At 39.8% G+C, this 16010-nt stretch overlaps 1 protein-coding gene across 3 annotated transcripts in view; it reads left to right on the top strand.

Moving 5' to 3' along the window:
* The window catches only part of LOC110371705 (potassium channel subfamily K member 15), a 47699-nt gene extending 35105 nt beyond the window's left edge, over positions 1-12594 (top strand). For 2 of the 3 annotated variants that reach the window (XM_049843158.2, XM_049843164.2), the window contains 6 exons: positions 1470-1573; positions 2558-2670; positions 5178-5378; positions 8383-8472; positions 9464-9593; positions 12417-12594. In XM_049843158.2, coding sequence (XP_049699115.2) covers positions 1470-1573; positions 2558-2670; positions 5178-5378; positions 8383-8472; positions 9464-9593; positions 12417-12485 — 707 coding nt within the window. In that variant the 3' untranslated portion in view covers positions 12486-12594. The remainder of the gene's footprint in view (positions 1-1469; positions 1574-2557; positions 2671-5177; positions 5379-8382; positions 8473-9463; positions 9594-12416) is intronic. The other variant, XM_064040412.1, reaches the window with a different exon arrangement.
* Positions 12595-16010: the final 3416 nt, after the last annotated feature.

The following is a 16010-nucleotide window of genomic DNA, read 5'->3' as shown; positions in this document are numbered from 1 at the left end:
GACCTCTGCCATTATAATTAGCCAGTGAGGTGGACTAATTTGATAGCGAAGAAGGGCCCTCATTATAAATTTAATAATTGCTCAAATGGATTTCTGCAAAGTAAGCCAGCTAATTAATATAAAAAGTAAAGTAACTGTAAGCAAAACTCGGTTTCATTTGGGAATATATTTTACCATTTGCGTTGGGTAAAACGAAAACTTCTTTCGCAAATACTTATTTTCATTTTAAGTAAATTACGTGAAAAAGTCTTAAAATATATTTAGTATTTTTAGCTTAAAGTTGTATTTAAATTAGTATGAGTTATTTTTAAGAAATATTTACTTTTAAACGGCTTTCATGAAATTAAAACTGATTCAGAAGACATCGCTAAAGGTTTTTCTAGAACCTTAGACAAGCGAAGGCCAAAAATTAACATTTTGGCCAAAAGGACCCGACCACAGAATAACAGTGGTTTTGTTAGAAGGAAGTTGTCAGGTTTAAAAACAAACTTCTGAACTCTATTTAGATATAATATTCCCGACATAGTTATATATATGTAGATATACTTTTTCAACTAATTTCCAAGTGGCCCTTTTTCTCAAATTGCGTCTCCAAGGAATGAAGTAGAAGTAAAAATAAAATGTTACATTTCACTAAGCATAAAAAACGCTTTAATGAAATATGAATAAAACATTAATTAAGATTAATTATGACAACCTTATCTTAGTGTTATTTGCTCGCAGAAGGGAAAAAGGCTTTCGTATCTAGTTATTTTTTTACACTTTCAAGAAATTATTCAAATGTTTTTTCTTAAGAAGTTCGCGAGGAAAGATCTTATTAATTAGTCTTGGTGATAGCAATATACGTTAGTATGTGACGTATATTCATTTCGACTTTCATTTATATGTATGTCTAATTATGAAGAAGACTGTTTCCGATGTCGTAATTTTCCCTATAATCGTATTTTTATTTGAGACTAAAATAAATAATTCCTGGAAATTCTATCTGACTTTTTACTTAAACTGGCCCCGTAGGTTAATTGAAAATCTGAGAATCGTACAACTTGATTGGCTTAGTTTGTTGTAAATTAATTGTTTTTTTTCTGGTATTCCACTCGGGAAATATCTCAAGTCCACAAAAGGCGAAAACAATTAGCTTGGATAAATAACCTAATTAACTTTAAGGTTTTCTAATCTAGATAACAAAGACGTACATAGGCACTAGTAGTTAATTGGATTTTTAATTTTGTATTGTTCTATACTATACGGACCTTTGGAGGACCAGTTATCTCAAGGGGCCCTTTTTAAAAACATACTATTTATTTTGTTGGGCAGTTTTAAGTCACAAAATCTTTCCTCTGTATATAAAAAAATAAACTATATAATAATATTTTAAACTTAGTATAATAGTAGTCTAGTAAAAATGGTCCTTTTTCACCTTTAACAAATTGGTCCTTCGATCTTGTCTGAACTTAGTGATATAATTATAGGCGAGCTGTTGGCGCGGTGGTTCAAGTGTATCTACGCCCTGGTGTGCCTCTGCAGAGGATGTCCAGGGTTCACCAGGAGACGAGCTGCCAGGTTACGGCTGCAGGTAAGCTATATAAGTCCAGCTGGTTTAATTTAATATTATATCTCCAAAAAAGTATAGTTAAAAAGTTGCTTGTATTAAACTATTCTTTCTATCTTGTCTGTTGATGGTGACTGACCAAAAGGTGAAGGAAAATATGCCGAAGAAACCTGGACTATTAAGTCTGAAATCGCCAACCCGCATTTCGTTTGCTTGGTGATTAAGGCTCTTTCTTCTCTATGTTATAAGAGGTCACAGACCTGTGGGACGGTAAAAATGATCATAATGATGAAGTATTTAAAAGAATCCAAAGCAATATTTCAATTTTTATCAATTTAATAAAAAAAAACACAAATTCATAGTCCCAATACGACAATTATTAAATGTTATTTTCATCTATAATCCAACCTTCTAATAGGTATACCATTAACTAAACATCAACAGACAGACAGACAGAATCACTCTACGCTATAGACAAGATATATTTACTAGGAACGAGACTACGTCTGATTGGTCGACAGATAGATCTGTTCTGTCACTGCGCAATCCTAAGGTGTAGAGCGATGCGGATAAATATTTAGTAATGTGCTAGGAAAATGTATGGTTGTGATTTATTCTCACTATGTAGGTTTTATACGTATTTGTTCTTAGGCAAAAAATTAGGTTTTTTTTCTGCATATATACTAAGATGGAAAACAAAGCTTTTCAGTTAAATAAATGAGAATTATAAAGAATATCTAAATTCAACTGTTGAAAATATCTGCTGAAGAGTTTGTTAACCATTGAACAGAATAAATTCTGCAACAATGCAATGTAGGTCTAATTTTTTTCAGCTAGTATTTTTATTTGCAATGTTGCAGACTTCATCTTTGAAGGATTGAATATTTCATTTTTGAATAGTTCTAGCTAATTAATTACTAAAGTTAATACTCAAAACTAAAGCAAGTTTCTCTCTATCAAAGTAATTAATTAATTATCACTTTGAAGTAAAAGTAGTAAACTTTTCAGTACGAGTTAAGTGAAGCGGAGAGTATCGAGCGGCCGGCGGCGTGGCGACGCGAGGGTGACGTCACGCACAGCCTCTATGCTGAGAGATATGATGATCCGAGGGGGTATGCTAGGTAAGTGTTAACTCATAAGTTACGAAATGATAGCAAAAAAGGAACTGTGAATCTACGTGATTATGTGCACAAGATTGATTCTGCTGGAACGCGGCCTGTGCGCCTTTGCCCAGCTAAGTTGGGTTTGGTTTCTAATCTAATTAGATGGAGCTGAGTACCAGTGTGCTATATCTAGTGACTACCTAACTGAACTCCACAACCCAGTAACCTGGGCAACCGGATTGCCCCTTTTTAAAAATAGTTGTTAGACTTGCTGGCTTGACTGTTAAAGATGTTCAGTTGACAGCCGGGATCCACCAATTTATCGTGCCATCCGAAACACGGAGGAACCCTGACAATATGGTATCATATAATATATGCATTTCCACGATAGTATTTTGGTGATATAAAAAAAATCTACTATATCTGTTGCTACCCCAAAAATATCCCAAATGACTACAGTTCGTAATGCCTGGCGCTCAGCCTAACCCCGAAGATCCAGCCACATTACAATATACACTATTAACGCATACGTCAGTTGTTTACGATAGTCGAGCATTTAGTGTATTTACATAGGATTGACTGGCTGATGTGTGCCAATGTTAATAGAGCATTTCAGTCTGTAGGCTAAAAAGGCCATGTCGGGATTAAGTCTTGTTTTGTGGGTCGGTGATAATGTATCAGGGGATAGGAGTCATTACTAGTATTTCAATTGAATTTAGCGGGTTTGAAAGGTTCCTTTTTGATGGGAGCTAAACTTCAGGATAGCCTAGGTAGGTATGTACCTACTTATTATAATTTTATTTTTGGGGGATTTTCCTGTTAGAAGCAGATGCGGGAATAGTTAGAAACGAAAGCCTTACCTAATTTTATTTTTTAGAGGTAAAGAAAGTGTAACGAGGTCATAGAGTTAATCAAAATTAAAAAGAAAAACACTCAATCACAATATACAGTACAAGTCGATCAACTAAAACAATCCCTTAATTCAACCACACCAGTCCAACGCGATTCGGAATACCAAACACAATTGAACACAACAGCACAGATTCTACAATCTGCATGTTCATTACAGACGGAATTCCAGTCGGGCTAACTATGTTATTTCTTGACGTTTACTCTAAAACCAGCAAACTTTACATTAGTAAGGTTCTTCGTTTGTTCTAGAACAAATCAAACTGGAACTTGTAGTGGCTCGCGTTTAGTTTATTGCTGTAATCAGCGGTTTTAGTTTTACTTTTCGTTGGTATTTCTTAGAGAGTTTCTATGTGGTTTTCTTTAAGAGAAGTAGAGTGTGTGTTTGTGACATTGTAAGTGGTACGGGTAATGGTATCTTGGGATGCGTTACTGTGGTAGTCAGACGCCAGAAAGAATGACAACCCGCTGGTTCTCATATTGCTTGAGTTACTGGTTAAAAAAGTTCGCCCATGCTAAATACATACTAGCTACAACTAGGTTCTTAGCTGCATACGGTTAGACCGGAAGCCTACCCTAACGTTCTTTAGAAGATCTTTAGGAATCTACTAGAAATTATAGGAATGTTATTGAACAGACATCTGAGATGCTGCTTACGGCATAGCAATTAATGTTAATTAATTTCTGTACGACTGCACTTATTACAGAATCTTTGCAATCTTGTCTATGTTTCACTGGTCACTTGATGTAAATTCATTGTTACATATTAGAACTAGATCCTGAGATTAGTGCATTAAGCAAAGTACTTAGTTCAAAAATACTACAAAAGTGAAACCACTGGCGGAACCTAGTCACTGAATCAAAATCCTCGTGAGATCGACAACAACTCGACACAAATGAAGAAACTCTATATAAAAAGCGAGCATCTTTGTCTTTTTCTTAAACAAATACAAGTTCTTAAGAGGTTTAATTAGTCAGAGATGCTTAATTAATTAGATCGTGTCCTAATAAAGTTGTCCAGCTGTGTAAAACACTTAATTGTGCAAGTTTTACGACATCGTGATTAAATATTCTTGGATAAATATGGCGTGGTTTAAATGAGTGCTGGCTTTATGTAGGGTGATGCTGGGTTTTATAAATAGAGAACTGTAAGTGGATGGATGATATAGAATTAAGAGTGAAGGATTTAATGTGAAATTGTAGAGCTAACTTTGTTTTTTTTGGCTTTGGAATAGATGATGTTTTATGTTGAAAAAGTTCAAAAGTGCTGTGATTTAGAATATGTTAACTTTTTTGGGGCTACTTAGGATGAGGAGCTCACGTGACTAAGTAACAGCCGCAAGGGCTTTCGTGTTTTGGAAATCACGTAGGAATAGATAGGCTAGGATATGTAATTTCAATTTTGTCATCTTTGGCAGTTGCTATGGGTAGTCAGAAGCTACAACCAGTCTTACCAAGGGGTATTGGGGTAACTGAGTTGTGGATGTCAGATGGGCAGTCGCTGGATGTAAAACACTGGCAAACCAGCCATATCTGGTTAGACTGGAAGGCGACCCAAACATAGTTTAGAAGAAAGGCTAAGTACATGATCTTTTATCTGTATATTTCATCCCCAGAAGACCCGACTACCTCCGCAGCATATCAATGCCTTCCCCCCACATGCACAACGCGCTTCACCCCCGCGTGTCCACACGTCGCGGTGTGTCAGAACCAGTGCATCATTCTCCAAGTCCTGATCCGAGCGACTTCAGCTACGTCACCTTCGATGCTCAGACCATCACTGTGCCTATCAGTGTGTGCGTCGCTATTATGGTTGGGTAAGTTAATTTTTTTTAGGAGATGGTGAAGAATTTTTTTATAGTAAATGGTTTTTCTAAAGACACACATTCTTTATGCACATATTAGACTCTTGACTGCACTAAGAGCCCCCGCAGACCACAGACTTTTTATCGGCCTATAGTTTGGTCGGGTTGGCCTGCTAGTACGCACACCGAGCCAACTAAACAGTTTAGTCGGTGATGAGTGCGCAAACTATCCAACAATCTGCCGACTATTTGCTAGTTTCCAACCAACTGGTGAAAAGAGTGGTCGCACCGCACAATGAAAATTAATAAAACATTACATAGAAATGTTATTATTGCTCTCATACACCGGAGAAGGAAAATTAAAAAGAGAGCCCGAGAGTATTGGGTGCATCCTATCTTTAGTGATAAATTATGAAATGGAAAATTTTACACCATGCATTCCAAATTACTCGATTATCCGAAAAAAAAATTCGCCTTTTATCGAATGAGCATAACTAGCTTAGCTACAAAACACGCGCGATCGACCATTCGCTGTTAAAGCTCGGAGCAAACTGAACTATCGGCTTAGTCGGCCGACTAAATAATCGTCATGTGTGCGCGTGTGGTAGGGAGCCAATACTGATTATACGGTCGGCCGATAGTTTGCCGACAGTTTAGTTTGAATGGAATCGGGAAGCCCATTAAACTTTTTTATCGGCCGATAACAAATCGTCATAGTGTGCGCACTTGCTTACATCTGCGTACTGATTAAGAGCCCCCGCAGACCACAGACTTTTTATCGGCCGATAGTTTAGTCGGGTTGGCCTGCTAGTACGCACACCGAGCCAACTAAACAGTTTAGTCGGTGATGAGTGCGCAAACTATCCAACAGTCTGCCGACTATTTGCTAGTTTCTAACCAACTGGTGAAAAGAGTGGTCGCACCGCACAATGAAAATTAATAAAACATTGCATAGAAATGTTGTTATTGCTCTCATACACCGGAGAAGGAAAATTAAAAAGAAAGCCCGAGAGTATTGGGTGCATCATATCTTTAGTGATAGATTATTAAATGGAAAATTTTACACTATGCATTCCTAATTACTCGATTATTAAAGTGCAGGGCGTTTTTCGACTTCCTCGATCAAAGTTACGATCGAAGATTCCGAAATAAGTGTCTGAGACTTGGGCGACGCCATTTTACAAAACACGCGCGACCGACCATTCGCTGTCAAAGCTCGGAGCGAACTGAACTATCGGCTTAGTCGGTCGACTAAAAAATCGTTATGTGTGCGCGTGTGGTAGGGAGCCAATACTGATTATACGATCGGCCGATAGTTTGCCGACAGTTTAGTTTGAATGGAATCGGGAAGCCCATCAAACTTGTTTATCGGCCGATACCAAATCGTCATAGTGTGCGCACTTGCTTACATCTGCGTACTGATTAAGAGCCCGACCAAACTATCGGCCGATAAAAAGTCTGTGGTCTGCGGGGGCTCTAAGAGCCCGACCAAACTATCGGCCGATAAAAAGTCTGTGGTCTGCGGGGGCTCTAACAGCGAATGGTCGATCGCGCTCATTCGATAAAAGGCGAATTTTTTTTTCGGATAATCGAGTAATTTGGAATGCATAGTGTAAAATTTTCCATTTCATAATTTATCACTAAAGATAGGATGCACCCAATACTCTCGGGCTCTCTTTTTAATTTTCCTTCTCCGGTGTATGAGAGCAATAATAACATTTCTATGCAATGTTTTATTAATTTTCATTGTGCGGTGCGACCACTCTTTCCACCAGTTGGTTAGAAACTAGCAAATAGTCGGCAGACTGTTGGATAGTTTGCGCACTCATCACCGACTAAACTGTTTAGTTGGCTCGGTGTGCGTACTAGCAGGCCAACCCGACTAAACTATCGGCCGATAAAAAATCTGTGGTCTGCGGGGGCTCTTATAGAACAACTATTTACACTTAATAACTTATTTCATTCTCTATTCTCTCCTTTCTCTCGACTTCTTCTCTCCTCTTTTCCTATTTATTATACCTACTAAAATAGTTTTCCCCAAGGAACCAATGTGAGGTAGCTCTTTGAAATTACAGGATATTCTTACGACTTGACACCGCGAAACATGTCATGATACATATAAATTTCAAGAATAAAAACCACTTTTTTAACTTTCTTAGTAATTCTTTTATTCAAACATTTATGAAAATTCGACAACGTTTATGACGAAATTATACATCCAAATATACCTAGAGTACCTTACCTTTGTACCTACATAGCTAGGCCCAGCTCACCCGGCCGTATTAATTTAATAGTAAATTGCTTCTCCAATTACTCTATTAAAGAAACGTCTAGGATTTCTGCTGCCCTCCAGTCCCTTTGAACTTACATAACAATTCGTACTATCGTCTATTATTTATCTGTTCCGAGAATTAATGTACAAACGTTTTAGTGAACTTGGAAAATAACTGCGTTTTGACTGCCTAGTTTCTGTTATTTACTAGTAGGAAATTCATGTTAAGGTTTTATAAATATTATTTGAATGGCTTGTCTAACTTTACTACAATTTTTGAGCGTAATAAAACGTAACAAACAATAGTTCAGTATTTTATATGAAAATTAGTGAAGTATAACCACACTTTCTGTTTTTTCATGTAATTGTTAGATTCCATTTGCTATACTTTTGGTATTTGAAAAACATTTTTGTTAAAATCCTAAAAAGACTAACAGCGCTTTCACACTTGTGGATTTTTTTGCACTTAACGCACAAAACTCACAGCTTTACACCTATACATAGAGAACTTTTTAGATTTCTATGTTCACACCCGTATCTGTCAATTGTTTGCTAAGCCCGCATGCACCTAGTCAGTGCATAAAACAGAGCGAAAAATAGTCTAGTGTGTAACTGTTTTGCTGTGCCCATCAGGGTCCATAATTGTAACAATCTTTTTGTATTTTCCGCCAAATGTACATTATGGAATGCAATAATCGATATGATATGAAAGTTTTGTTAAAGTATTGGTCTTGTATATTTCAGGTACATAATGTTCGGGTCTATGATCTTCGGTATGTGGGAGAAGTGGGACCAGCTCGACGGAGCTTACTTCTGCTTTATATCGTTAAGCAGGTAATTACATATCTTACAGTTAAGCCTTAGTTACCCACTTTTTTTAAACCGACTGTACGATGTACTGTGACAATTATAATATGTACTTTGAACCACCTTATTAAAACTCTACAAAAAGAAAGACTGCTAGTGGTCTCGCGCCCCGTGTAAAAAATAACCTATAAGTGGCTTAACTTACCTATTCTGAAATATTTTTCAAATTGCACTAATATTTTCAGAGATGAACTGTGAGCTAAACTCTTCAGCTTCAATCAAAGTTATCCTCGAATATTCATCTACAATTTTTAAAACCCTAGGAGTAGACGTAATAAAAATATTATTGCTAGATTTAACTTAACTGAAATTCTCTGAATAACATTTTAGTGTTGAAAATAGTTTTTGGTCCTTTTGTTCGAATAGTAGACTCCATTTTAGCTTTGAAATCGTATAATATTTTTGTCTGTTATCGATAGACGAATTTTAGAAAGGTTTTTGTAGATTCGCTTCAGTTACAATTTTCTAACATTTATTTGAGTCGCTACTATCAAACTTTTAATCGAAATTGTTCCACTATTTTAGGCACGACAACTAGCCTTCATACTCGGTTGAATAAATATGTAGATAGACAGAAACCTATAAAAACAATCCTTACAAAAACTATCAATGCGATAGTTCTGTCGATTTCACGCAAACATAGGCGGTCGATGGTCGGAGACTTCTTCTTGGTCAAATATGGAAGGAGGGTGTGACCAAAACCGTCCGTTAAAAGTGAACTAACTAGGAATTTGAATTATTTGAAACATCTGTCCATTTGTTCCGTTAAAAAAAAATAGTAGGGTTAAAAAGAAGGGGTATGAAGTCTTAGTAAGGTCCTTCGTCCCCTGAACATCGGCATTTTAGCGACGCTAGTATCTTAGTAGATCTTGCGTCATGACATTGTCGCTGGTCATTTAGTTTTCCTTGGTCTGGAACTCTCCACAGCTGATATAATATGTATTGTTTGCATATGCAGCATCGGTTTCGGTGACTTCGTGCCGGGCGAGCGAGTGTACACCCCGCGCATCGAGCCCTCCTTCATCGTGTGCTCGCTGTACCTCATGCTCGGCATGGCGCTGGTCGCCATGTGCTTCAACCTCATGCAGGTCAGTTACATCGAGCCCTCCTTCATCGTGTGCTCGCTGTACCTCATGCTCGGCATGGCGCTGGTCGCCATGTGCTTCAACCTCATGCAGGTCAGTTACATCGAGCCCTCCTTCATCGTGTGCTCGCTGTACCTCATGCTCGGCATGGCGCTGGTCGCCATGTGCTTCAACCTCATGCAGGTCAGTTACATCGAGCCCTCCTTCATCGTGTGCTCGCTGTACCTCATGCTCGGCATGGCGCTGGTCGCCATGTGCTTCAACCTCATGCAGGTCAGTTACATCGAGCCCTCCTTCATCGTGTGCTCGCTGTACCTCATGCTCGGCATGGCGCTGGTCGCCATGTGCTTCAACCTCATGCAGGTCAGTTACATCGAGCCCTCCTTCATCGTGTGCTCGCTGTACCTCATGCTCGGCATGGCGCTGGTCGCCATGTGCTTCAACCTCATGCAGGTCAGTTACATCGAGCCCTCCTTCATCGTGTGCTCGCTGTACCTCATGCTCGGCATGGCGCTGGTCGCCATGTGCTTCAACCTCATGCAGGTCAGTTACATCGAGCCCTCCTTCATCGTGTGCTCGCTGTACCTCATGCTCGGCATGGCGCTGGTCGCCATGTGCTTCAACCTCATGCAGGTCAGTTACATCGAGCCCTCCTTCATCGTGTGCTCGCTGTACCTCATGCTCGGCATGGCGCTGGTCGCCATGTGCTTCAACCTCATGCAGGTCAGTTACATCGAGCCCTCCTTCATCGTGTGCTCGCTGTACCTCATGCTCGGCATGGCGCTGGTCGCCATGTGCTTCAACCTCATGCAGGTCAGTTACATCGAGCCCTCCTTCATCGTGTGCTCGCTGTACCTCATGCTCGGCATGGCGCTGGTCGCCATGTGCTTCAACCTCATGCAGGTCAGTTACATCGAGCCCTCCTTCATCGTGTGCTCGCTGTACCTCATGCTCGGCATGGCGCTGGTCGCCATGTGCTTCAACCTCATGCAGGTCAGTTACATCGAGCCCTCCTTCATCGTGTGCTCGCTGTACCTCATGCTCGGCATGGCGCTGGTCGCCATGTGCTTCAACCTCATGCAGGTCAGTTACATCGAGCCCTCCTTCATCGTGTGCTCGCTGTACCTCATGCTCGGCATGGCGCTGGTCGCCATGTGCTTCAACCTCATGCAGGTCAGTTACATCGAGCCCTCCTTCATCGTGTGCTCGCTGTACCTCATGCTCGGCATGGCGCTGGTCGCCATGTGCTTCAACCTCATGCAGGTCAGTTACATCGAGCCCTCCTTCATCGTGTGCTCGCTGTACCTCATGCTCGGCATGGCGCTGGTCGCCATGTGCTTCAACCTCATGCAGGTCAGTTACATCGAGCCCTCCTTCATCGTGTGCTCGCTGTACCTCATGCTCGGCATGGCGCTGGTCGCCATGTGCTTCAACCTCATGCAGGTCAGTTACATCGAGCCCTCCTTCATCGTGTGCTCGCTGTACCTCATGCTCGGCATGGCGCTGGTCGCCATGTGCTTCAACCTCATGCAGGTCAGTTACATCGAGCCCTCCTTCATCGTGTGCTCGCTGTACCTCATGCTCGGCATGGCGCTGGTCGCCATGTGCTTCAACCTCATGCAGGTCAGTTACATCGAGCCCTCCTTCATCGTGTGCTCGCTGTACCTCATGCTCGGCATGGCGCTGGTCGCCATGTGCTTCAACCTCATGCAGGTCAGTTACATCGAGCCCTCCTTCATCGTGTGCTCGCTGTACCTCATGCTCGGCATGGCGCTGGTCGCCATGTGCTTCAACCTCATGCAGGTCAGTTACATCGAGCCCTCCTTCATCGTGTGCTCGCTGTACCTCATGCTCGGCATGGCGCTGGTCGCCATGTGCTTCAACCTCATGCAGGTCAGTTACATCGAGCCCTCCTTCATCGTGTGCTCGCTGTACCTCATGCTCGGCATGGCGCTGGTCGCCATGTGCTTCAACCTCATGCAGGTCAGTTACATCGAGCCCTCCTTCATCGTGTGCTCGCTGTACCTCATGCTCGGCATGGCGCTGGTCGCCATGTGCTTCAACCTCATGCAGGTCAGTTACATCGAGCCCTCCTTCATCGTGTGCTCGCTGTACCTCATGCTCGGCATGGCGCTGGTCGCCATGTGCTTCAACCTCATGCAGGTCAGTTACATCGAGCCCTCCTTCATCGTGTGCTCGCTGTACCCCATGCTCGACAACCCTTAAAAAATTATCTAAGTAGGTACATAAAAAGTCAAAAGACTCCTATTCAAAAACAGAAGCCTTTTCCTTCACAACCCTAAATTCACAGTCACTACGTGCAGTACAAGAACATTATTTTAAACTCCCAAAATGATTCCTGCACAAAATATTACAAAAATCCCCCAAAAATGCCCGCGTCAAGATAACTCACTCAGTTGTCGCTACAAATGTACGGAATTCCGACAAATTCTGACAAATTCTACAAATGCAGGTATTACAGTCGCGCCATGTCGCTTTACAATATTCTCACAAAATATTTAGCTATGTAGATTGCTCAAATAACTTTAGAATATAAATTCTTATTTAGTACTGATATTTCAATATTTTTGGGAACATTCCTTGATTAAATAACATCATACTGGCATTTAGACTAAATCTCAAAATTGACAGATAGATATTTTATAAATAACTGTACCTCAAGTGTATACTAGTTACCGCCGTTCGCTTACTCGCGCTATGAGGGAACTTTTAGATTATTATATACCCTCTTTCAACTTATCTGCTATATACAATCCAATACCTAATTACCAATTTTCAGTCGGTAAAACTTTATTTTTATTTCAGGAGCAGGTGATGCACTACTTCGCGGCTGTCAAACGCGTCGTCAAACGACTCGGCCGCTGCAAGAGGTGACAACCCTATGTTACTGGGGAAGAAAGAAAATATATTAACTGTACATAGTAGTATACGATAATATAAATACTATTTAATGTTAGGTTTTAATAAAGACTTATTTGCTGTTTGTTTGAGTTTTAATTGTCCCACCAAACAATGATTAAATGACAGCCAGACCAGTATATGTATTAGGTATAACTAAAATGTTGAATGAAACGATAACTTTTCTTAACACTCGGCTAAAAATATTGTGTTCTAATTCCTGCTCCTGCTATCCTAAATCCATACTTAAAAGAAAAAGTAATACTATGCAGTTAAGAAAGACGTTAATGCATTGAACTTAAATAAAAACGAGCTGTGAAATAGTGCTACACCAGTAACAAGTCTAACGTAGCACTTCACTTAAACCGCAACACGTTCTAACTTAACACAAAAACACTGAGATTTTCGAAAAAACTCTCAAAGGACTTTAACAAAACTGCAATTTTAAGAAAAGAAATAAAAAACCGCAATTCTTAGTCCGTCCGGCACTTACTAACATTAGGTACTTAAGACTCGTTCTGCTTCTTAGAACATCTTACCGACTAGAACCGCCGTAGGTACAAAAGCCTATGCGAGAAAGTCTACCAAGTTACGCTCGGGGGCTTAAGAGGACGAATTGGAATTTTTGGCGCCAAGGATGTCAATTTTTCTCAGTAAATACAAAACGGATCAAAATACAACTTGGTTACCTGAAAGTTCATGATATAAGCCTTATTTTGTTAGTTGTAGAAACATGATTAGGTAACTTTTATAACAGAGAAAAATATATCAAACATACCTCTTTTTAAAAAGAGATTCACATATTATGGGCAAACGGGACCGATTTAAGCCTCTTAACTTTTTTAGTAGTTGAGTATATACATACTCTTTAAAATGGTAGTAGGAATTTTTATTAAATTATCATTTCTAAATATTAAAATTACAAAACCATTTTGTCGCTTACGACTTTTAGTTATAAGCTAGCGCGCGTATTGTTATCCTCGCCCCGCTCAGACGCTCCGACCCCTTTTGGCGCCTTAGATGCGCGTGCCGGTTATGGAATTATTGTTGACCAATTCCTCGCCTTAACGCAATGAATTGTGATTGGGACTCCTGGAAGTTTATGATTGACATCGTTCCACTTGCCCGTGGCAAAGTTATCATACATAAGCCTACACCTGATGCACACGGAGAGGCACTTTAAACACTTGTACTTTAGACAGAGGGAAAAATAAGGCAATAGCTTATCCAGTAGGTTACATGCTCTAGGTACTGCTTAGCACTCGCTTCGCTCAGGACTCAGTGGGACGTGAAACCGCGCTGAAAGCACGCCTTTGTAACACACGTTTGTTTTTTCTTACGACGCATGAAACCGTGCTCAAAATGTTAGCTACGTTCTTTCAAGAGAACTGGCTGTGTAAAGTACCTACTTATTAATATTTTTAACGCTTTTCAATTATGCTTTTGAAAGCGATGTTAGGCTCTGAAGACCCTAAGCCTTTCAGGTAATTAGGCCTAATTAAGGGTCGAAAATATAGGGGTTGAATTTGCAGGTCAGATTTCCGGTCATTCATTTTATGGTGATAGTAAATGCAAGAGTTAAGTGCATATTGAAGAACTTGTAAGAAGGGCAAAAGCTCAGTTGTAAGGAATTTTGAAGCACTACCTATTTCTGTAAATCAAAGCTTGGTAAAAACGTAGACGAAAGAAAGTACCTAAACATGTTATCCCTGTTATCTAAGTCTTGTCTGGAAGAGATCGCTCTTAGCGGTAAGACCGCCGATTATGTCACTTACGGTAATTAGATCTAAGATCAAAAAATGTAAAATTTTTGAACCTCATATATATATCTATCTATCTAAACATAGGTACAAAGAAGTATGTACATATACATATAGGTCTGTCAAATACACAAAAATGTCGGCCTAGCTCCACGTTATTAAGCCTAAAAACTTTTCCACAAAACCTCCCGATCTCAAAGCAACATGTAAGTAAACATTTAAAAGTCGCAACTGACGAATTTCGCGACAACACGTCGCATTAATTCAAGTAGAACCTTTGCCCGGACGGCACTATAGTGCAAACTTTATGTTCTACGCTTTTTGCTAGCGTGAGGTGCACTTGAATGCATTAGTTCCTATAGGGCCACGAAAACCGCTAGAGCCGCTAGTTGCATGTGGCGATAAAAAGCTGCGTACAAAATATTGATGAGAAAACGCCACACTATCGCATTTGCGTTCATTTCGCGAAGTTTTTATGCCTAAATGCGACAATGAAGCGTGTGATTTAAGCATAAACGAGCTGTAAGTTTGTATAATTATTAATGCAAAGGTTGCTATACAGTCGCAAGAATTAACGAAGGGATTTTATCATCTCTTTTATTTTACCTACGGTACTTTGTCAGTTGTGTATTAAGTAATCATGAAAATACTAAAACATCGCTTTAAAATGGCGTATTTTGTAGGGTACTGTCACTCTGACCTTCATATAAGGCTTCAAAAAACCTTTCGCCCTAATATAATTCAGTGCTGGTCGGATTTTACAACAGTTTTATTTGTCGCTCCATATTATGTGCTCATAAACCTAAACCTTCGTGTCCACCAAACATATAAAAATACGTTTTATATTTAAATATAAAGTAGTATCGTAATGTTTTAATAGCCGCGGGTTTTATGGCTTGACTACAAGAGGGTATGCTATAAACTTCGGCGCTCAGTAGAATTGCTCGCACAAATTAAAGAGGTTAGTTGGAAGAACTTGGCGATGACTGCGCCACACTGCCATACGTTTTGGTCGGTTAAAAACTTTCACCATTATGAGAATAGCTGGCTATTTATTTTATTATAGGTTTTGTTTCCGTTTGGCGGATTTTTCTCGAAGTTACGTTTCTGTGTTGCTATTAACAGATGGATAAACTTTTTCTTGTAACTTTTTGTAACAGTTTTGAGAGTTGTAATGAGATTTTATATTTTAGCAGTTGCTACAAATATAATGTTCTCCAACGTTTTAATATACCTCTCCTATATAAACATAAAATCTTTCTACATAGCCTACTTTTGGTCTATTTCCCTCGAAAGAGCTTATCTGCATCTGTAGGTATCGCCACGTGCCGCCGCGGCGTGCATTAATGCACTCTCCGACGTTCGACACATATTAAGAGCTACTCCAAACCCAAGTAAAGTGGAGTAGAATAAAATCAGTCAAGATTTACAACTGGTATGTTCCTCTAATGGGTTTCTTCATCATTTCTAAGTGGTCATAACTTTAAAAGAACTTGTTTAAAATACTTTAAACCGCTTCCTCGCGGTCGGAAGCACTAACTACTCGGTATAAAAATTAAAGAGTTTCCCTGACACTCGAGATGAGTACTTAAATAACGTTGAGATAGTTTCAGACACTTTAAGTTACCTAGCTTGAGGAAGTTTTTGCATTAAACACTGCAACTGTTTAAAGAGGCATACATTCATTACTTTTTCAGTGTAAAATGGAGAAACTGCCGTAGTATTCGAAAGAGTGAGAAAA

This window comes from Helicoverpa armigera, chromosome 22 (assembly GCF_030705265.1).
Source record: "Helicoverpa armigera isolate CAAS_96S chromosome 22, ASM3070526v1, whole genome shotgun sequence".
Taxonomy (NCBI): Eukaryota; Metazoa; Arthropoda; class Insecta; order Lepidoptera; family Noctuidae; genus Helicoverpa; species Helicoverpa armigera.
The sequence above is the reverse complement of the archived record's forward strand: the minus strand, read 5'-3'. Positions and strand labels throughout refer to the sequence as shown.